General features: G+C 37.0%; 6 protein-coding genes across 6 annotated transcripts in view; 4 read left to right on the top strand and 2 right to left on the bottom strand.

The window, feature by feature from the left end:
• The window catches only part of LOC117786476 (F-box/LRR-repeat protein 16), a 30662-nt gene extending 20978 nt beyond the window's left edge, over window positions 1-9684 (top strand). The window contains exons 4-5 of the mRNA XM_034624761.1: window positions 3409-3604; window positions 9028-9684. Coding sequence (XP_034480652.1) covers window positions 3409-3604; window positions 9028-9325 — 494 coding nt within the window. The 3' untranslated portion in view covers window positions 9326-9684. The remainder of the gene's footprint in view (window positions 1-3408; window positions 3605-9027) is intronic.
• A 787-nt stretch (window positions 9685-10471) lies between these two features.
• LOC117786486 (DNA-directed RNA polymerase III subunit RPC8) lies at window positions 10472-11513 on the bottom strand. Its single transcript, XM_034624777.1, has 3 exons — window positions 11316-11513; window positions 10763-11248; window positions 10472-10697 (listed from the first exon to the last, which is right to left on the bottom strand). The coding sequence occupies exons 1-3, from the start codon at window positions 11424-11426 to the stop codon at window positions 10557-10559; spliced, it is 738 nt and encodes a 245-aa protein (XP_034480668.1). The 5' UTR covers window positions 11427-11513; the 3' UTR covers window positions 10472-10556.
• Window positions 11514-11739: 226 nt separating this feature from the next.
• LOC117786478 (serine/threonine-protein kinase RIO1) lies at window positions 11740-13802 on the top strand. The gene is made up of 3 exons (XM_034624765.1): window positions 11740-11948; window positions 12002-13330; window positions 13402-13802. Exons 1-3 carry the CDS (start codon window positions 11892-11894, stop codon window positions 13744-13746), a joined length of 1731 nt encoding a protein of 576 aa, XP_034480656.1. The 5' UTR covers window positions 11740-11891; the 3' UTR covers window positions 13747-13802.
• A 301-nt stretch (window positions 13803-14103) lies between these two features.
• LOC117786483 lies at window positions 14104-15532 on the top strand. The gene is made up of 3 exons (XM_034624773.1): window positions 14104-14415; window positions 14476-15164; window positions 15230-15532. The coding sequence occupies exons 1-3, from the start codon at window positions 14241-14243 to the stop codon at window positions 15461-15463; spliced, it is 1098 nt and encodes a 365-aa protein (XP_034480664.1). The 5' UTR covers window positions 14104-14240; the 3' UTR covers window positions 15464-15532.
• A 4715-nt stretch (window positions 15533-20247) lies between these two features.
• Window positions 20248-21917, top strand: LOC117786481 (protein lin-9 homolog). The gene has a single exon (XM_034624770.1). It carries the CDS (start codon window positions 20330-20332, stop codon window positions 21809-21811), a length of 1482 nt encoding a protein of 493 aa, XP_034480661.1. The 5' UTR covers window positions 20248-20329; the 3' UTR covers window positions 21812-21917.
• On the bottom strand, window positions 21889-22469 carry LOC117786488 (hepatoma-derived growth factor-like). The gene has a single exon (XM_034624785.1). It carries the CDS (start codon window positions 22313-22315, stop codon window positions 21905-21907), a length of 411 nt encoding a protein of 136 aa, XP_034480676.1. The 5' UTR covers window positions 22316-22469; the 3' UTR covers window positions 21889-21904.
• Window positions 22470-22545: the final 76 nt, after the last annotated feature.

Genomic DNA, 22545 nt, shown 5'->3' with positions numbered 1-22545 from the left:
AATGCAACATCTCCAGCTCTATCCGTGTATCTGTATCTGTAGCTGTTGTGGCATTTTGTCATATGTATGAAATGCTCAGCATTCATTTAAATAAATTCATACACACAGGCCTTTGTTATTGACTGAATTTTCATATATATATATATATTTTTTTGCGGTTTTTGGCTTTGATGTGTCCCCCTTTTTGAGCCGAGTTAACCCACAATTGCTGCCTGCAACTGTAGCCAGTGGATACAATTACAGTTAGTTGCCGTTAGGTATCTACTTATTTAGCTTCAGCCTCCTGTCGCGTCGTCATCGTTACTGTTATTCTTATTGTTGTGGCTTGAGGCCAATTCTGATTTGAATTCAGTTTAAAAAAAAGTACAACTCTGATGTCTTATCTTGACAGAAGAACTAGAATTTTACTACATCAATTCTTTTGCTCTTCCAATTTTCCCGATTGTCTAAGTTCTCCTTAAGCGACCGTATTTTTAATTCTTCTTTATACATCATTCATACTCTAGCTTTACATATATATATGTATATATTTTTAAAAGATGTTTGATTTTTCTTGCTCTCCTTAAGCGATAGTATCTTATAATTCTTCTTTGCGCATTATTCTTAAACGTTCGATTGCCATGCTCGAACTCTTCAATCATTAGCGCTCATCGCAATCTCCAATTTTTAAATGTTTTCTCACTATATATCTGTAGCTATTCATATGAACATTTTTATTTACTATTTTATCTAGCTGTTAATAGCTTCAACATTATTTTTCCCAATTTGTTTTGTAAAACTTCAAGTCATCCTGCTTTAAATACTTATTAGTTAGGTTCATCGGAAATGTCGTCTATAGATTTTTTAGGGCAACGCTTAGCAACAGAAGCCGCCGAGCTGATTATAAATTTTTCATATGTGTGAAACGCAGCTATTCATTTACAAATTCGAATAAAAGCTACCCACAAGCGAGTGTATTCATTTTGTAATTCAAATCGCTTTTGTATGCCGTTTGTGGTTTTTTTGGTCAGAAGCCAAACAAGGGATGCACTTTTCCACACGTATTCGAATCCGTATCTCTCTGGCGGCTACCAAAGTGGGACACTGTTTATCTTGTATGCAGCCTTTATAGTTGTTGTTTATTTCTTTTCTTTTTTTCCAGTTATAACTGCTATTCAGAAAGTCGAGTGAAAAGCAGCTTAGTTACTTTGGAACTGCATTTTTGGACTTCATCTTCTGCCATATGCGAGTTCTTATTATCTTTCTTGTTCTTTACACTTCTCCAAAGTTGGTTTATTTTCTGGCCCTTTTCCACGTTTTTTTCTTATCTTTGGTAATGCAGCCGCCGCCCATGGAAATCTGACGCACGTGGCCAAATCAACTGCAGACTATCTCCCAGTTCCCTTCACTATAATTCCCTTTTCTAGCTACTCACTGGTTTAAGCCGCTTACGAACGGTAATTGTAGCCGCCTGCTTTGTCTTCCCCTCTTACCCCTAAGGCCCACCAAGTTATCAGCATTCCAGACAACCCTTTAATGCTTGTATATGCTTAAAGAATGTCAAGAAACGTGAAGTCAATTTTCAGCCTTAATCAAAAATACGAGCTTTAAAACAGAATTGCTAAATTAAAAAGGGCATTCACAACAACGAAAGCTGAGCTGTTAGAAGAAGAAGAAGATCCTTAACTAATCTTTGGATTAAATACTGTATGAGACATTCATTTCCTATATCTAACTGGTTAAGAAAAAAAATCTGTAATTTTCCACTTGGTCACTTGAATATCCTAATGAAATCTAAACAGCCTTGCAATTTTTTTATGAATATAATATTTTTTCATTGTTAGAATAATTTTTTAGAATTACTTTGACCTTCCTCAAACTCTACTCCAACCTTAAATCCCCAACCTTTTGAGTTGGAAATAAACCTTCAGAAAATACTTTAAAGCTATTTTCTGATGTCAAATCAATGGTAACACAAAGAGCATATGATTCTTAAAGTAGTGCAAACAACTACATAAAAGAATGTCAAATGTTGCAAGTTGCAGTTGAAAGATACAAAATGTGGCACACGTGGAACAAAACTGTGGCAGACGCAAATGGAACAAAGTTGTCATTGTCAGTTGTCAGCCTTTGGCTGGGGGCATCAACAGTTTTAAGAAAGTAAAAACAAAGAGGAGAGAACTAAAAGATGTAGCTACTTTATCTATAAGATAGTTTCATGCCTATCTATTCGCAGATATTTGACTTTATAGTATCTAGAACAAATTGACAAACAAAGCACTGGAAACAAATTGAATTTATGCAAATGCTTTTAGCCAACATATTCTCGCTGTATTGCCGCAAAATGTAATTACAGCGTAAATGCAATTAGTTTGGCCCTAAACACAAGCTGCTCCAGTTCAGATTCATGTGTGTGGAGGTTGTTTAATTGTTAAAAGTTCCATCGAAACTTCAAATGACCAAGGGCATATTGAAAATACACACGCACACAAGAATATTTAATAAAATTATGCTTTCATTATCTTTTCCTATGCAGGAAATTGAACACTTTATCAGCTCGCATCATAAATTCAATTTGTTCCTTTTTTTATTATATGATATGAGCCAAAGAGATAGTTACTTTATTTAATGCTGAATGCTTAACTTTATAGATGTGATAAAGTTGCCCTACTTTTTTTTAACAGGGTTCAATATTTTCGAAAAACTGGTTAAATTTTGTTTTAAATGCTGATCTACTTTGAGATCTGCCCCAAATAAAAAGAAATAATACAGATACAAGATAATAAATAATATATGGATAAATTATTCGGTGTTAGATATTAGATGATGAAATATTAATTTAGGAGGATAAACGATAAATATTTAATAAATTTAGTTCGTGATTAATATTGTATTTTAGATTTTATACTATAGATTCTATATTGAGATGATTTATAGCAGATATAAGGCCATAGAAAATTATAAAATATATAATATTTTCGATATGAATAATGGATGCGTGACATTGATAAATAAATAAAAGATAGTTGAATATTAGCTAAAATATAAATATTCCAAAAGTCGCATGAAGATGTTGTTGAGCTTCTTCTTCATATCTGCAACATCTTTAAGCTCAGAATGGAACTAATCTGCCTTAAAATTATACGCTTCATGAACTATGCAAAAGTCCTGGTCGAAAGCAGCTGAAGGATCCGGCAGTCACAGAATTTGAGGCACCAACCAGCACAGGACACGCTCTTGGCTAAATGGGGCAGCTGCCGAAGTCAGTTGTTGCTGTTGTTGCAGCAGCAATTTTTGTTGTTGTTGCGACTGTGTAAACTTTTTGGCCTCAGTTTCCACTTGAAAGTTAATGTAAAGTTTCCTTCTTCATCGTCGTCATGGACTTTATCATCATGTTGCTGTTTTTGTTCTTGCTTCTCTTTATTGCAGTGCACTCCTTGCCGCATCTAACGGTGCTCAGTCTGTCCGGCTGCAGCAAACTCACCGACGATGGCGTCGAACTGATTGCCGAGAACCTGCAGAAGCTGCGCGCCCTCGACCTGTCCTGGTGTCCCCGCATAACGGACGCCTCGCTCGAGTATATTGCCTGTGATCTGAACCAGCTGGAGGAATTGACTTTGGATAGGTAAGTCCCAACATCCCTCACCTTTGTACCCTTTTAGCCATAAGCCACCCCAATAAGGTCATCTGTCTGTAGTACTGTGGGTACGAGTGCCTACTCTCAGCTTGTACTATAATTATTCATGAGTTAAATTCAATTTCCGCCTTCGCAACTGACAACACCTTTCATTTTTTTTATGTTTTAAAAGACTAAAAAGTTACTAAAAATATCTTATAGAATGTCTAAACTGTTAGTGCATCAATTTTCGTTTATTTTTTCGTTCCTATAATTACAAACCCTATAAGAAACTCTAAATAGAAAATCTATCTTGTCATATTTTCTTAAGAAGTGTAATAGTTACTTTTCATATTGTTAATGCATTTTTTAATGTTTATTATATATTAACGAGATTATCAATATCAATTTTTTTGAAACCCATTTTAACAACCATCATCTGTTGTGGTTAATTCTTTTTATTGTTTAACAGGGTCCATGGAGTTAAACTTCGATTTAAAAATAAACTGAGTTGAGCCCTCACAAGTAATGCAAATACTAGGCGGGTGTTCCAGTTTTGACCACCATTTATGCGAACCTAGTATGAGTTCTTACATATGTCAATTTAATTTATTTTATTTATTTAATCAGCATCCTAGCAAAACAAGCTCTACAATTAAATCAATCCATTTGTGTTTAGTTTTCCAGTTAGAAATCAAAGTTCACTTGACCCAAATATATCATGTAAGCAGTTAAAGCATGTCTAAATTTAAATACTACTCTTTATCAAGTTACAAGTTAATTGTTACAAGAAATTTATTTGCTTATTTTTCAATGAAAATTACAATTACATTGACGTAAATGAAATGAGTAATGAAATTATAAGTATACTTCAGCTTTGCTGAGTATACCCAATTGTGCCGATAAGAAAAGTCAGTCGTAGGTCAGGAACTAATAATGTTACCCAGTTCCCAAAATGTTTGATGTGATGTTAGTGCTATGTATGGGCATCTGCTACTGGATTTTCCAGCTATAAGGGTCGACTTTCTTACATATATCATTCAATTTTGCATTTAATTGTTTTATTCCAAATGTTTAACGTCATTGCCGTCATTGCTTTTTATGGAAATTTGCAACCAGCTTTCGAGTCTCTGGGTAGAGTTCTCGGAATTCATAGATTTAACATACTGGCTTATGGAATTCTAGACTTCCAGCCATATCCGTCACGTGTATAAACTAAAACTCCGATAGGGGTAGATTTTCATGCGTATTAAATAATATTTATTGAAAAAAATTATTCAAAAATCAATTAAACTAAAGACATTTAAATTAAAGTACAATTACAGCTGTGTTTGAGAATCTTAAACATTTTTATAGATGCCAAGGATTATTTTAAGTTTTATATGTTATATTATATACTTCATCAGTCACTGGACGTATTAGCATCATATAGATTTGCTTCTTCGCCCGCTCGTTAGGGAATTCTTTATTTATTTTACTGTAAAAACAACACAAATAGTGAGTAAAATGAACTTGTTAATAATGTATGCTTTAACTACTTACACGTATCCAGTTGCGGTGCCGGTTATTTCTCCCAAGGATGTCACTTTGTAGTGATCATCGGCACTAGAGATTGTAAAGTTATCGTAGTGGGTGTATTTACGTTTATCAACCGGATCCACAAGAATGATAAGCTGGTGACGTTGCTCTTTGGTCAAGGCATGAATCTTTTCTAGGCCTAGGAAATAGTCGCCGTGTAGAGCCTGTGGGGAGCCAAAGCCTTGGCGGTATGTGGCCCAATCCCTAGTAAAGTTCTGCCTTCCCACAATCCGTTGGATTACTGTCCAACCTTTTCCTGCTATCTGATTATCACACAACACATCGAAGGGATCGATTCCCTTGGCTTTGATTCGACGGACGCCCGTAGAATTTTGAAACGAAATGCAACTATTTGGAAGCTGCCCAGGTGAATTTTGAAGCTTGTGCTCAGAATCTGTCACTCGTTTTGTCAGATTAGATATTTGTACATTTTTTTCATGAATTGTATAATTTTTTTCCGTTAGTTGTGTTTCTAATGTCTGACAATAGATGTCATCAAATTTCTTTTGGGACTCGAGTAATTCGATTAGACTCTTTAATTTTTGTATAATATCCCGATTGATATCTCGTTCTTCTTTAAGTTTTTGACATTTTTCCATTGTCAACTGATCAATTTCCTGTTTGATGATGGACGTAGCGGCTTTATCAAGCTTATCCTCAAAGAGATCGAAACCACTTTTTTCCTCCTTGATTTGTGTACCTCCCTGCTTAATTTCTCTTCCCGAAGGATGTGTATTTCCACCAGTTACAATTGCCAGGCAGACTCCAAGGATTATGAATACAATATGCGAATACATTCTCCAAGTCAAATTTAAATTCCTTGCTCACTGAACTTCACAAAAGCTTATACAATTATTGACTGAATATCGAACGCAATTCGTAAAGCTGCAAGTAACCTCGGTACCCGTAGCATCCATTCCGATAATCAGATGAAGTAATGAGTCAACAAACGAAAGAAGTGTGTCGCTCAACGTCATTCCTTAGAACGTCAAATTTCCCCGACCTGCACGAATGGATAAAACTTATCACAACTTACCCAAAAGTCGTGATTTCCCCTAATCCAAATTATACTTGGATGTATCATAAATTTGAATCATAATTAATCAGCATGGAGTAACGGAAATATTGAATAATTGAGCATAATAAAATCAAAAAGAAAATATCTTATGCCTTTCAATAATTATCGTCTGATCAGAAGATTTCGCTTTCTATATGTAACGTGATGGATTCATTAATGATAGGTATCTTGTCAGTTAAGGAAATGGAATTTTTTGGCATAAAAAGATATATACTATCCTAATATCCTTTAAACATTTTTGATAAACTTTCATATCTTACTAAGCAATATTGCATAAATTCCGCTTCTAACTTTCATTAGAAATTAGTAATCCGATTGTAATCATAATATTATTTATATAGTGCTTATGACTAATATCTTAAATATAAGTTAAGCTTGTAGCGGATTGAACGTGCTTACGCATTATGATTATTTCTGAATGAATATTACAATTACATTCTTGTTCTTGGTATTAATCACATCGACGTAAAAAAATAAAATTATTAGTAAACTCAAGCTTTGTTGGGTATGTCCAAAAGTGCCGATAAGAAATCCAGTCGTAGGTCAGGAACTAAAAAATGTTGCTCAGCATCGAAAGTTCCCAAAGTGTATGACGTGATTGACTGTATTGCTATTTATGGGCATCTGCTACTGTATTTTAAGACTCGTTATTCGATACGGGCTTGATTATAAGGACAGACATTTTAACAAATAATTCAAGTTAATTTAAAAGAAAGTATTACATAACGTTTTTAAATTTCCTTTTTTTAATTGTTATTAAAAACTTTTTTATTACTGAAGAAAATCATTGTAAAATTTTAAATTTCACTTATAAATAGATAAAATAAATAGATATAATAGATTAAATCCATATTTTACGTCATTGCCAGTTTTTGAGTCTCTAAGTTGAGTTATCTTTAAAATGTATGGATATATTTGCTGACAGATCAGAAACGCGCATAAAATAAAAGACTAATAAGAATACATTTTCATGATTATCATTATATATTTATTTCAAAAGAAGTTTTCAATGAATAGTAAAATTTTAAAATGGCAGTTTTACTTGAAAATCACAAACATTTCTATAGATGGCAGCAGTCACATAAAAATACATATATTGTCAATATTGAATAATCTTAATCAGTTTTTGGACGAATGAGCATCTTGACGCTTCGGATAGAGAACCCATCAAGCCAATGCATACTTGATTCATCGTAAGCTTCCTTGTTCGGGAAATGTCCATTTAAATTACTGAAAGAATAAAAACAAATAAGTTATTAATTGCGACATGCATTATAATGAAAAAATTATAACTTACGCATAAACACATGCATTATACCACCATCCACCATTTTGATCCGCACAGTTTTTAAGACCCGAATTGTCATTATCACGATCATATGTAGTAAAGTTTTCTCTTTCGTGCATTCTTAAACTGTCAACTGTTGCATTGCCGGAAAATTTGCCCAATTTTCTCAGATTGTAGTTATCATCGAGGCTGGAGATACTAAAGTTATCGTATTGGGCGTATTCAATTGTTCCATTAAACATTTCCATATGAATGTGAAGCTCATGACGTTGCTCATTGGTCAAAGCATGAATCTTTTCTAGGCCCAGGAAAAAGTCACCGTCAAAGGAGCCAAAGCCTTGGCGATATGTGGCCCAATCCCTAGAAAAGTTCACCTTTCCATCCAGACGCTGTTGAATAACTGTCCAACCATCTCCTGCTGTTTTACTATCACACAGCACATCGAAAGGATCGATTCCTTGGGCTTTGATTCGATGGACACCCGTAGAATTTCCAAAGGAAATGCAACTATTTGAAAATTGCGACTTCTTCAATTCGTGTTGATTATATGTCAGTCGTTCTGTCAGATTAGCTATTTTCTGATCAAGTTCCTCATTTTCGTTGTTTTGAATCTCTATCTGCTCTGTCAAATTTTGCAAATGTTTGTCGTCAAGGTTCTTTTGCAAAATGAGCTCCCCGATTTTTTGATTTAGTTTCTTGATTTCTTCCAGACTGACAACTGTTTCATCATAGAAATGTTCACATTTAACCATTGCCAGTTGCTCAATTTGACTTTTGATGGATGAAATAGCGACTTGATTAGTCTTAAAGAGATTTCTCATTTCCTCGAATTGTGGATCTACTTGCTTAATTGCACTCTTCAAAGAATGTTTTGTTTCACCCGATCCAATTGCCAGGCAGACTCCAAGCATTATTAGCACAGTATGCGAATACATATTCGTAGATTAATTTGAATAAGTTTTTTACTGAACTTGTTGAAAGCTTATACAATTATTGACTGAATAGCGAACGCAATTCGTTAAGCTGCAAGTCACCTCGGTACCCTTAGCATCCATTCCGATAAGCAGAGGAAGAAATGAGTCAACAAACGAACGAAGTGTGTCCCGTACAGTCATTCCTTAGATTTCTATATTTCAATATCTTTTCCAAATGCGTGATTTAGTAAATAAATAAATACTACATATCATATTAAATTAATATGAATGTAAATATCCACTTTAAAAAGATAGAATGTGAAGGAATTCAGCTACAGATACTAATTTAGGAGTATATATCAGAATCAATGTATTGTTGATACTTGCAAAGGTTTTAAAATATGAGTAAATAAAAGTATTATATCTATTGTATTAAACAATGTTTTATTAAATGTAATAAAAGATTAATTTAGAAGTGATTCAAAAGTTTTATAATATTTTCCTTGTTTATTGCACCGATTCTTCTATAGTTGACATAATAACTATATTTAAACTATTTTTCTGTTCATTATAGATGTGTTCACATAACGGACATTGGAGTTGGGTACATTTCGACGATGCTATCACTGACCGCCCTCTTCCTACGCTGGTGCTCCCAGGTTCGAGACTTTGGACTGCAGCATTTGTGCTCGATGAGGAATCTGCAGGTTCTGTCGCTGGCCGGTTGCCCGCTTTTGACGTCATCGGGTTTATCCAGTCTTATACAGCTGCGTCATTTGCAGGAACTGGAGTTGACTAATTGCCCTGGCGCCTCGCACGAGCTCTTTGATTATTTGAAAGAGCACTTGCCACGCTGCTTGATAATCGAATAATTGCGAATACGAGCGAACTTTTGATTACTTTATTTCAATCTTCAAATGTGAAAAGAAAAGTGAAACTGATTTTGTTTTAGGATTCAGTAAAACATTCAATTCTATTTGTATGCTAACTTCTTCTTTTAGAATGCTTATTTTCAGTCGAGAAGTTCCTTTTTGTGCTATAAAAATATATATTCTCGTAATACTGTAAATCCTTATATAGTTTTAGTTTTACAATTTTTTTATGATTTCTACTGTGATTTTAACTGAACTCTAACTATATAAGTTAAGTTGAGAGCTGTTTAAGAACCCCAAAGGATAATTATTTATATATTTACAATAAAGTACAATACCGAGATGAACTCTAAGATAAATAATTATATATACTTATTACTGTAGTTTTTAAATAAAAATTTTAATTAATCTCACTGTAATTAACCATAAAAAAAATTGTGCAAAAGGATACCAACAAATTAAATAGATATTTATATATATAAATATACGTGTATGTAAATTTAAATTAACATAAAACATTGCGCCCAAAAGACAGAAGATTTAAAAGATAGGGATGTTGATAAGAAAAAAGCGAATGCAACATGCAAATAAAATCAAAAATAATGCAATTTACTGTTCAAAGCAACAATTTTCAAAATACAAATTAAAGTAAATAAAGTGAATATAATTTATAGGCAAAATTGCTAAACTGCTTTACACTTAGCTCACTTTTGCAGCCCCGACCACTAATTGTACCATACTATAACTATGCTAACAATAACAACAATAAAAATCCCCTCAAAAAAGTTTTAGAATTAGTCGATGTAAACGAATGTGCACGCAAGACAAACAAATGATTAAGTATTCAATCTAGACATAAAAAACTGAAAAGAAAACCCTGTTTGAGAGATTTATTGACACTCCTGTGCCGCCCTTCCTAGAACTATGTCGCTAATGACAAAAAGTTGAATATAAACTATAAAAATTATTAAATATACATATGTATGACTAACTTATTTAATAGAGAGCTGCGCTACCAAAGTGAGGATTATTGTTTGAAATATTTCAAACTAAATGCGATTTGCAAATCTAAAACAAACATGACAAAATAAACCAATGCAGAATTGAAATTAATTTGTTTTATTTATAAAAGCCAACTTGTGGAAATTATTATTTAAAAGATGTATTTAACGTTTCTTATTCTAAATTTGTTATTCGACTATATTTACAAGAACATTTTTCGATTTTGCTGTTATTCCTCACAGGCGCCTTCGCCATCCTCATCATTGTCATATTCCGTATTATCCTCACCGTCTTCGTCATCCAAATCATCTTCCTTCACCTGCTGATCCCACCAGGAAAGTACCCCCAGTCCCGACTCGTTAATAGCTCCCTAAAATCAAAAATAATGTGAAAGTGTCAGCATGCTTGTTATAAGAAATTATTATAGAGGATTACAATAATTTTATAGGGCGCCTTCACTTCCTGCGATGCTGCTGTCGCCGCTGCCGCTGCTGAAGTGCTGGCATTCTGCGACACTTGACCCTCCGCTTTGGGTGGCCCTATCGGCGATGTCTCTTCGAATATTTCGCGGGACACACGGAACTTGATCGGCTCTCCCACATCCATAAAGAGATCATGCTTGGCTCCATCCTCCAACGGGTATTCCCATACCCACGCCTGTTCCGCCTCGTCAAAGCGTGACGGATGCTGCAGTGCCGCATGTGGTATAAGTATGTCATCGAAGAAGCCTAATGTGACGTGCACTCCGTCACGGCTGCAGTTACGTATTTTACCCGTCAAAACGGTGCCAACCATGGGCCGGAACACCACATAGCGAAACAGAACTTCCGTGTGAGAGGCTCCATCGCCGGGCAAAATAATTGAGTCCTTCAGCGAGACAATCTCCTTGAGGGCTATGCACAGGCCAACATTAAGCAGCACCTGTGAAAAATGGACCAAGTTTCATACATATAAATAATACTTTCATTCAATTTTATAAATAACTCACCTTATTTGCTAATTTTCGGTCTATTTCATCGCGCACCGCATCGACAAGCTTCAAGTTAAATTGGTCTGGTCCAATGCGAACGTTATCTTTAAGTTCCGCCAGCACAAACATAATTTAATATTCATCTACTTCCTTTTTATTATCTCAATCTGTCATATACTGAGCTGGAATTCTTAATTTATAGTTATTTATTTTTGTGTTATTTACATGCACTGTTGCCAACTTAGCTATTTTATAGCTAGATCTGGCTATTTTCAGAGTTCGTTTGCTAGAAAAATATCAAATTAAATTTTCCATATGCAATGTGACCGATAACAACCTAACGTCTTATCGATAGCCGGTTGCTGAACTTAGAAAATACCAAAACAATGTCGACGTATCGTGCTGAACGGCAAAGAGCAACAGCTGTTCGTAAATAACACGTGCGTGCTTTTCAATTTCGCAATTAATATTAAATACAACTTAAACTTGGAAAGCTTTTGAATATATAAGCCACACACTGCAGCTAAATAAGTCATATTTATTATTGGATATTAAATATAGCTGCTAGGTATTTTTGTAACCGAATTTCGTGTCATGACCGATGCACACAAATACAGCGACCCAGAGGAGGATGAAGATGAGCTGAAAAACGTGAGTTTCACGAGAATTATAGCTGCAAATTTATGCAATATTGTTTTTTGTAGTCAGAGTGGCTGAATGATTTTAAATCGCTGACGGTGAAGCACAATATATTCAAAGACATTAAACTGAATGAGAAGGAAGCCAGCGATGACCTTGGTCAGAAGGTAATTGAAGAAGTCGACGCTGACGAGGATCCAGCTTCGGATTATGCAGATGAATATGAAGACGACGATTATGATCTTGGAGATGGCTACGATGCATACGAGGAAGCCTACAGTGGCTTTAACAAGCCCAACGCACAGTCGCAATTAACGACTGCGGGTGGCAACAGTGCAGGCAGCGGCTCTGGAGGAGCAGGAGGAGGGACGCAGCGTGTGAGCAGCTACCAGCCAAATGAGAAGCTGCTGCGTCGCTATTCAGCCCGCATAAATGTTGAGAAGTACGATCCAAATGCCAATATGAGTGCTCAGGCGGCCAATCGACTCGTCAGCTTCGATCGGCGACAGGAGACTGAGCGAGTGCGAGTTCGGGATAAGCACGATCGCGCTACGGCAGAGCAGGTGATGGATCCACGCACCCGTATGATACTCTTCAAGCTGTTGAACCGCGGCCTTATCCAGGAAATCAACGGATGCATTTCCACAGGCAAGGAGGCGAACGTCTATCATGCCGTGTCCAAGAATGGCACTGAGGAGTTTGCCATCAAAATCTACAAGACATCCATTCTGGTGTTCAAGGATCGTGATAAGTATGTGTCTGGCGAGTTTCGCTTCCGTCACGGCTATTGCAAGCATAATCCTCGTAAGATGGTACGCACCTGGGCCGAAAAGGAGATGCGAAACTATTTGCGCATGCGTAACGCAGGCATTCCCGTCCCGGAGCCCATTCTATTGCGTTCCCATGTGCTGGTCATGCGTTTCTGTGGCCACGACGGCTGGCCATCGCCGAAGCTAAAGGATGTCGAGATAAGCACGTCGAAGGCAAGGGAATTGTACCGCGATTGTGTAGTTATCATGTGGCGCATGTATAACCAATGCCGACTCGTGCATGCCGATCTCTCCGAGTTCAATATTCTCTTCCAGGATGGCCAGCTGGTCATCATCGATGTCAGCCAGTCTGTCGAGCATGATCATCCGCATGCATTTGACTTCCTGCGCAAGGATTGCACAAACATATCTGAGTTCTTCCGCAAAAAGTCAGTGGCCACGATGACCGTCAAGGAGCTGTTTGATTTCATAACGGACCAAACGATCACCGAGCAGAATATGGAGGAGTGCTTGGAGTGCATTTCTGAGCGTATCAAGGATCGCGATTTCGATGCAATCACAGCGCAAGAGAAGATCGACGAGGCTGTTTGGCAGAACACATACATTCCCAAACGTTTAGACGAGGTAATAAACCCATATATTTTTTTTTATTATACCCATTGATCTTAACCAGATTTTATACATCCAATTAACAGGTGCCTCACTTTGAGCGTGATGTAGCGAAAGCTAAGCAAGGTGTCCAACAAAATCTTGTCTATGCTAAGATCACAGGTCTAACGTCGGGACTTGATGTCCAAAAACAGCCAGACATCCTGGACACAACACAAAGAAGCGGAGAGAGTGGGAGCGAAAGTGACGAATCTGAGGATGATGACGACACGACAAAGTTTAAAAACTCGGCTCGACCCCGGGATGAGTCGCCGGAAAGTAAAAAGGCACGCAAGAAAGCGGTAAAGGAAGCCAAGGCGGAACAGCGAAAGGTGAAAGTGAAGAAACATGTGAAAAAGCGCAAGGAGAAAATCGGCAGCATGAAAAAGTAGATTGTTCAATAAGCCTCTGAAAAATATTTAATAAAACCTATGATGATAAAAATACATTTTTCCGAATTTTGAAGCTAGTTATTTTTCATTTTTCTTAGAATTTTGTCGACTTTCTGATATGTTCTATAGAATTAAAATTGTAACTTCTCTTTCCGAGGGAAGACTAACTTTAAACCTTCATTAAATTTAATTTTCATCAAATTATTAATTTGTTGCAAAGTTATTGGACTTTTTTAAATTTAAATTTAACAGTTGTCAGTAAATTTCTCAAGGCTAAAAACATCGTCGGCTACCGATATTTTGACGAAGTGGCAGCACTGTAATGTGACAAGTATTAAACAAACAGAGTGGCAACTCTAAGCATACCGATAACATTCAATTTCTCATCGTTTTCGTCGTTATTTAAAAGCGAAGTTTTATTTTTTCAGCACTTTTTGAAGAGTCATTGAACGAAAAACGATTGTATAGCAAATAAAGTGCAAATTAAAGTAAAGATGTCCTTAAGCTTCGAAACGGCACTTGATTTGGTTGCCACACAACTGAACATTCCTTCGAAGGAGCACAAGATATTTCTCAGTGATACCGCATCGCTGGCCAACTGGATAAATGGGGCTCTAAAGGACTATAAGTCGATATTTTCGGATAGTTTCAGCAATCTGCCAGAAACTGGTAAGACGTGTAGATAGTATGTAATTTGATTATTTAGTTCATTCCTCGTTTTTTTTTTAGCCACCTATATGTGCGGTAATGTTATAGACGTGCCCGCCAAGTTTAACTGTTATTTGCTGCTGGACCTGAAATTTCCATTCTATTCGGAATTCAAAAACGATGGTTGCATCTATCTGCACTGCAAGAACCAATTGAGGGAATCCATAATATCCACCGTACATCTGCAGAATCGACTTCGCGACGATCTCTACAAGCTGCTGGGAAACCTTCCCATAGTTAATTGCCATGGACGCAGCTACCAGCTATGCTACCACACCACCGTGTATCCCATCAGCGCCCACACTATTATCGCCACCCAACTGAAGAATGCCAACAATTCACGGATCGTATTTGAGTTTCTGGTTGCCATAAAATTGGAAATCTCCGAATATCCGAGACCGTTAAGCGTGCCACTACCAGAGTCATTGCCGGCTAAGCGAATGAGCTACTGGTTGGCACTTCCCGTAACCCACTTCGATGTTAACTTCAACTCGCTTAGCTACTTGGGAAGAAGTCATGTCTGGCAGATGGCCAACAACGAGCAGCGTGAACGCTGGCGTCTCGTCGTGCGTCTCTTTTACATGCTGAGCATTGGCAATGGGACGCTGAGCACCATTGGAATTCATGCTCTTAAGCACACTTGTATTAATCTCTGCGAGAGATACGGCCTAGATCAGGCAGATCGACCACTAAGTCTGAAACTAATGGACGTAAGACAAGTCGCCATTCTATAAGAGATGTATTTGATATTATTCTTTGTGAATCTTTGTTTCAGATGATGAATACTCATGGCTCTTTAAAGCTTACAGAAGTATCTGTTGCCCAGAATAGTGGACACATTGTAAACTTTGATGCTCATCCCGCTCTTTCTGCGGACTGCGCCAAAACCGATATATTGCTCTCAAAGATGAGGGCTAGAATGAACAAAAAATCAGGAGTTGATCTGGATAAGTTTAAGCTTCTCTTTGGTCTTTTGAAACAAAAACTGAAGTTAAAAGACACCAAATGAAGAAGTTATGAAATCAATATATACAATATATTTGATTTATGAAATTTACATTCGTGAATGATCCGTATAAACGTGAATTAAAATAAAATTTTTAATTTTAAGCGATAAAAAAGGTGCAATGGCTGCTCAAATTCACCGCTGCAGTGCCATTTTGTGTTTCCATCAGAGAACTGCAACGGGTAAGAGATGTTCGATCAGACTCGAACATTGACTCGTACTCGTGATTTTTTCACTTTGTTCAAGTGATCGGAGCGGATCGTTCGAACTGAGCGTTTGATTCGAACGGTCAGTTCGAATCAAATCGTCCGCAATCATGCTGATCGTTTGTGAGCGTTCGTTTCGATCCAATCACGTTCGAGTAGCAATGATCGAAATGATTCTTGAGCGCTTGTGACCGTTCGTTTCGATCGAGTCACGAGTCATGATCGAACTTGCTGGTTGATTTGATTTGATTCATACCCGTTTTGTTCAAACGATCGGATCAATCATCGAGTCATACTCGAGTTGACTCGTTCAGAAAATGTGCGAGGCAGAGCGCGCACGTGGCAGCGTTTGCGCTTGCAATGATATGTATTTATGCGCGTAAATATGTATATAAATGCAATAGTACTTATGCTTAAGACGTTTATTGTAAAATTTATTACGGGCTGCGTATACATACGTACATACATATGTATATACATACATTAATTACACATGCCCATAATAAAATAATACTATTTTAATTTTTTTTAAAGACTGGAAAACTATCAAGCTTTAAATTATTTAAAATAAATTATACTTTTATAATATTAATTAATTTAATTTTTTCATTTTACTTTTAATTTAAAATTTAAATTTTTAACAGACATTTTTCATCATTTTATTTTATATTTTATAAACTATTCTAAGTTGACATTAAATAAATAAAAAAATGTTTAAAACTAAATAAATAATTAATTATAAATAAATAAATTATAAATAACAGTTTTAATAAAACGTGTGTACATAATTGCGTTCATATAAATATGCATTTACATAAATATAATATAATTACATAAATATAAATGTATTTACATATATGCGCACATTTACTTAGAAGAAGAAGCAGGAAAAAAAATACAAAATCAACAGTGTTGTTTTCGATCGTACTCGAGCAATCACAATCAAATCAAATCAGTCAGCAAGTTCGGTCATCACTCGTGACTCGATCGAAACAAACGCTCAAAAATCATTTCGATCATTGCTACTCGAACGTGATTGGATCGAAACGAACGCTCACAAACAATCACAATCAAATCAGATCGTATGACTCGAACGCCACTCGATCCGAATTGTTCGAAAGCAAAAAAGATCATACCCGCGACTCGATCGTAAACAAAGAGACCCGTGACTCGATCGAGACCGTTGCGACCGAGTCTGAGTTGATTTGATCGAACTTGTCGCTGTGGTGCTCAATCATACTCGAACATACCCGTTGCAGTTCTCTGGTTCGATCATGACTCGTGACTCGATCGAAACGAACGCTCACAAGCGCTCAAAAATCATTTCGATCATTGCTACTCGAACGTGATTGGATCGAAACGAACGCTCACAAACGATCAGCATGATTGCGGACGATTTGATTCGAACTGACCGTTCGAATCAAACGCTCAGTTCGAACGATCCGCTCCGATCACTTGAACAAAGTGAAAAAATCACAACGAGTACGAGTCAATGTTCGAGTCTGATCGAACATCTCTTACCCGTTGCAGTTCTCTGGATCGAACTTGCTGGTTGATTTGATTTGATTCATACCCGTTTTGTTCAAACGATCGGATCAATCATCGAGTCATACTCGAGTTGACTCGTTCAGAAAATGTGCGAGGCAGAGAGCGCACGTGGCAGCGTTTGCGCTTGCAATGATATGTATTTATGCGCGTAAATATGTATATAAATGCAATAGTACTTATGCTTAAGACGTTTATTGTAAAATTTATAACGGGCTGCGTATACATACGTACATACATATGTATATACATACATACATGCAATTACACATGCCCATAATAAAATAATACTATTTTAATTTTTTTAAAGACTGGAAAAACTATCAAGCTTTAAATTATTTAAAATAAATTTTACTTTTATAATATTAATTAATTTAATTTTTTCATTTTACTTTTAATTTAAAATATAAATTTTTAACAGACATTTTTCATCATTTTATTTTATATTTTATAAACTATTCTAAGTTGACATTAAATAAATAAAAAAATATTTAAAACTAAATAAATAATTAATTATAAATAAATAAATTATAAATAACAGTTTTAATAAAACGTGTGTACATAATTGCGTTCATATAAATATGCATTTACATAAATATAATATAATTACATAAATATAAATGTATTTACATATATGCGCACATTTACTTAGAAGAAGAAGCAGGAAAAAAATACAAAATCAACAGTGTCGTTTTTGATCGTACTCGAACAATCACAATCAAATCAAATCAGTCAGCAAGTTCGATCATGACTCGTGACTCGATCGAAACAAACGCTCAAAAATCATTTCGATCATTGCTACTCGAACGTGATTGGATCGAAACGAGCGCTCACAAACAATCACAATCAAATCAGATCGTATGACTTGAACGCCACTCGACCCGAATTGTTCGAAAGCAAAAAAGATCATACCCGCGACTCGATCGTAAACAAAGAGACTCGTGACTCGATCGAGCCCGTTGCGACCGAGTCTCTGAGTTGATTTGATCGAACTTGTCGCTGTGGTTCTCAATCATACCGAACATACCCGTTGCAGTTCTCTGGTTCGATCGCGACTCGTGACTCGATCGAAACGAACGCTCACAAGCGCTCAAAATCATTTCGATCATTGCTACTCGAACGTGATTGGATCGAAACGAACGCTCACAAACGATCAGCATGATTGCGGACGATTTGATTCGAACTGACCGTTCGAATCAAACGCTCAGTTCGAACGATCCGCTCCGATCACTTGAACAAAGTGAAAAATCACAACGAAATGAGTCAATGTTCGAGTCTGATCGAACATCTTTACCCGTTGCAGTTCTCTGGATCGAACTTGGTTGATTTGATTTGATTCATACCCGTTTTGTTCAAACGATCGGATCAATCATCGAGTCATACTCTCGAGTTGACTCGTTCAGAAAATGCGAGGCAGAGCGCTCACGTGGCAGCGTTTGCGCTTGCAATGATATGTATTTATGCGCGTAAATATGTATATAAATGCAATAGTACTTATGCTTAAGACGTTTATTGTAAAATTTATTACGGGCTGCGTATACATACGTACATACATATGTATATACATACATACATGCAATTACACATGCCCATAATAAAATAATACTATTTTAATTTTTTTAAAGACTGGAAAAACTATCAAGCTTTAAATTATTTAAAATAAATTATACTTTTATAATATTAATTAATTTAATTTTTTCATTTTACTTTTAATTTAAAATTTAAATTTTTAACAGACATTTTTCATCATTTTATTTTATATTTTATAAACTATTCTAAGTTGACATTAAATAAATAAAAAAATATTTAAAACTAAATAAATAATTAATTATAAATAAATAAATTATAAATAACAGTTTTAATAAAATGTGTGTACATAATTGCGTTCATATAAATATGCATTTACATAAATATAATATAATTACATAAATATAAATGTATTTACATATATGCGCACATTTACTTAGAAGAAGAAGCAGGAAAAAAATACAAAATCAACAGTGTCGTTTTCGATCGTACTCGAACAATCACAATCAAATCAAATCAGTCAGCAATTTCGATCATGACTCGTGACTCGATCGAAACAAACGCTCAAAAATCATTTCGATCATTGCTACTCGAACGTGATTGGATCGAAACGAACGCTCACAAACAATCACAATCAAATCAGATCGTATGACTCGAACGCCACTCGACCCGAATTGTTCGAAAGCAAAAAAGATCATACCCGCGACTCGATCGTAAACAAAGAGACTCGTGACTCGATCGAGCACGTTGCGACCGAGTCTCTGAGTTGATTTGATCGAACTTGTTGCTGTGGTGCTCAATCATACTCGAACATACCCGTTGCAGTTCTCTGGTTTCCATTTGAGCTAATTTAAAGATTTTTCGTACGAAATTCTGGCAACGCTGAAACACGGCTTTAACAGTGATGTAAAATACGTAAATGAATAGACGTTTGAATATGCAATTTTTAAATAAGCTGATAATTTTAATCGTTAATTTTAAGGACGCGAGTTAAGTCAATTGTATTTTCGAGCATATTTTTATTTTGAAGTAGTTAATTGCTATTACATTAAACATCAATGTGGAATTATTATATTAGTACAATCAATTATAACATAGTATAAAACCATCTGTTAATTCAATTTCATTCTATATACAAACAAAATCTATTATTATTTTGTTCAAATCGATCAAAAAAGCAAAGATAATGAGTAATAAGTAATGGCTTTTAAATAATAACCTTTAATAACCCCATGAACCCTCATTCTACTATTTTTAATATTAAAGAATGTGAATCAATACTAAATGAATCGACGTCAAATATTTTCGATGAATCGACAATTCGATGTTTTTTATTTTGGCGATGCTTCCAATGTTCAGTTTGAATTTACATCACTATCTTCCAGAGGATTGAAATTGCAAACTGGAGAAGAAAGAAAGAAAGAGGTAATTTGTGACTTTTGTGTCACTTTTGAAGGGAGCTGACTAATTAATTGCCCTGCACAAAATGTCAAATAATCCTATAGATATTAACCGAGCAGCTACTACCAATTGTGAATCCGCAGAGACGCCGCCTCAACTTTCAACGCTTGGTTTGCGCCGATCGTCCAATATGTCCAAGACAAACGAGTCTCAGCGATTGCTCCGATCCCAGAAAGCCGACAAGGAGGATGACGAACTGTTTGTCAAGCTGCCAAAGTTTAGCAAGCGTGCCCGTGGCAAGAGCACATTGGATAACCAGGAGGAGGAGAGCGTTGCCAGTGCGAAGGAGCTGGTGCCGAGAGAGGCTCACGACAGACTCTACAAGTTCTTGAAGCAGCCAAACAGTCATCGGTGGATCTGGTGTGAGTTTGTCGACTCCTTCATTGATCAGGCTACCCAAGATAGTGGCTTCGACGTCAAGTGGTATCTGCGGAGCGTCTATCCCAGGTTGGAGGACAATCAATTGCTGCCCCTGCGATGCTGGCAGCTGCTGCGCCGGGACATGGGCAAAGCACGTCGCTTCTCTCCGGCTTTCATAGAGAGCGAGAAGCGGGAACTGAACCGCAGTCGCAACATGGTGCGAATGCTGCAGCAGCGCAAAGTAGACATAGAACAGTTTGGCATGCCGTTGGATGTGATGCCAAAGATCATACCGTTGCCACTTGCTGTGGACACCAAGGTGATCAGTCTGCTGAGAGCCCCCTTGGAGCTGCTCTACAAGGGACGTGTCGTTGGCTACGAGCCCAAGGATTGCAGTTACTTGATTAAGTTCGACATTGCGGGCAAACACATTGTGCTCAGCATGGCCGACTCTCTGCTCCATGTGGTGCACGAGTGCAAGACCATCTCACTGGCCAGCATCATTCAGGAGGCCAATGAGACGCCGGTATCTTCTGCAGCAGATACTGATACTACTGATACTGATAAGGAATCCAAGCCACTGCTCGATGCTGTGTTGCAGCTGCAAAAGCTATTGGTCCTGAAGCGCAAAACCGTCCAGGACATGGCTGTGATGAACGAGGAGCTGGAGGCAAGTGGACCACAAGCGTCCAACCGGCGAGAGATCAAACTGACGCCGCAGCGAGAGAAGCTGCAGCGTCGCTACGCCGCCAATATGATAACACTGCATCGGGTCAACGCCGACATTCTGGAGTCGCTGCGTGTGGCACACAATCATCTGAGTGAGTGCGAGAAGGATGCCCAGCAGTGCCAGAGCACGCCACGCAAGAAGATCTACGAGAAGTGCCGCCTCCTAGCTGAACTGGACTTGAAGGCGTCACCTGGCCTGCCCAATCTCAAGTTGCAAGCCACACGCGACCTAATCCTTCGACTGCAAACCTTACTTTATGTGTGCGCCGAAATGAGACATGGCAAGGACCAAGATTTGGATGAGGTATTGGAGGACTATGTGGCCAACATGATGTCCAATTTGCCAACACAACTGCATGACGACTTCCAGTCCGTCGTCGCAATGTTGCAGCCACTTCGCGAGCAAATTGTGGTCATGCACAAGATTGAAACGGATCGCTGCCAGCAGCTACTTCAAATACAACAGTCGGAAACAACGACTCTTGTGGTCACCGAAGAGGCCGAAGTCGACATGTGTTTCTAGAGATCATCAAATGCCTAACACTTTGTTCAACTGTAATCTTTTTAATATAAACCTTTTTTAAATAAAAGGCACAAGGAGACAACTCCGATCTGCTTAGTCGCAATTATTTACATCATTATCATTGTCGTTATCATCCATATCATATTCATCGCCTCGATCCAAGTCAATGACGTCTGCCTGAGTGTAATCCTTAGGTACCTTGGCCAGAAAGTAGTAGTATGCCCTATCTTCTGTAGGATTCGCTATCATTAACTCCGCATGCATCATCGCACGTTTAAACTCTTTTTGTTGCAGCTTCTTTGGATCTACCAAATTGCGTTTCCACAATTCGTATGGGGAAATATGTTTGTCAGCAACCATTGCCGTGTTGCAGGTTCCGTAGAAAAACACGTTGTGCATTCCGCCAACTGACTGGAGGATTCGTCCCGGCCACGCTGGATATCCCTTCATCTTTGCAAATACAAAGTCGCCCTTCTTTAGTGGATTTGCTTTTGTTAAACTCATTTTTATTTGTCAGCCAGTTTTTTCGAATTGAGTGTTGCAACGGTAAATATCCAACGTGGGGCATTGCCAACACAAATTTAAATAAATTTATCGATAACAGCGATTGGACTATCTGCAGCGTTGCGTTGGAATTTAAAAGAGGTTAAATGTATGTTAAAATAAATAAAAGCCTTGTGTTTATCTTTTTTGTTATCTTAATTTTGAAAATCTGAACGCTTAAATCGAATTTG

Source organism: Drosophila innubila (assembly GCF_004354385.1).
Source record: "Drosophila innubila isolate TH190305 chromosome 3L unlocalized genomic scaffold, UK_Dinn_1.0 0_D_3L, whole genome shotgun sequence".
Classification (NCBI taxonomy): domain Eukaryota; kingdom Metazoa; phylum Arthropoda; class Insecta; order Diptera; family Drosophilidae; genus Drosophila; species Drosophila innubila.
The sequence above is the reverse complement of the archived record's forward strand: the minus strand, read 5'-3'. Positions and strand labels throughout refer to the sequence as shown.

Coding starts and splice junctions, on each gene's coding strand:
- LOC117786481 (XM_034624770.1), top strand. CDS start 20,330: ATGTCCAAGACAAACGAGTCTCAGCGATTGCTCCGATCCCAGAAAGCC.
- LOC117786478 (XM_034624765.1), top strand. CDS start 11,892: ATGACCGATGCACACAAATACAGCGACCCAGAGGAGGATGAAGATGAG. Junction 11,949..12,001: donor ATGAAGATGAGCTGAAAAAC/GTGAGTTTCACG, acceptor TGTTTTTTGTAG/TCAGAGTGGCTGAATGATTT. Junction 13,331..13,401: donor TTCCCAAACGTTTAGACGAG/GTAATAAACCCA, acceptor TCCAATTAACAG/GTGCCTCACTTTGAGCGTGA.
- LOC117786486 (XM_034624777.1), bottom strand. CDS start 11,426: ATGTTTGTGCTGGCGGAACTTAAAGATAACGTTCGCATTGGACCAGAC. Junction 11,249..11,315: donor ACCGAAAATTAGCAAATAAG/GTGAGTTATTTA, acceptor CATTTTTCACAG/GTGCTGCTTAATGTTGGCCT. Junction 10,698..10,762: donor AGGCGCCCTATAAAATTATT/GTAATCCTCTAT, acceptor TTTTGATTTTAG/GGAGCTATTAACGAGTCGGG.
- LOC117786488 (XM_034624785.1), bottom strand. CDS start 22,315: ATGAGTTTAACAAAAGCAAATCCACTAAAGAAGGGCGACTTTGTATTT.
- LOC117786483 (XM_034624773.1), top strand. CDS start 14,241: ATGTCCTTAAGCTTCGAAACGGCACTTGATTTGGTTGCCACACAACTG. Junction 14,416..14,475: donor CAGCAATCTGCCAGAAACTG/GTAAGACGTGTA, acceptor TTTTTTTTTTAG/CCACCTATATGTGCGGTAAT. Junction 15,165..15,229: donor TAAGTCTGAAACTAATGGAC/GTAAGACAAGTC, acceptor TCTTTGTTTCAG/ATGATGAATACTCATGGCTC.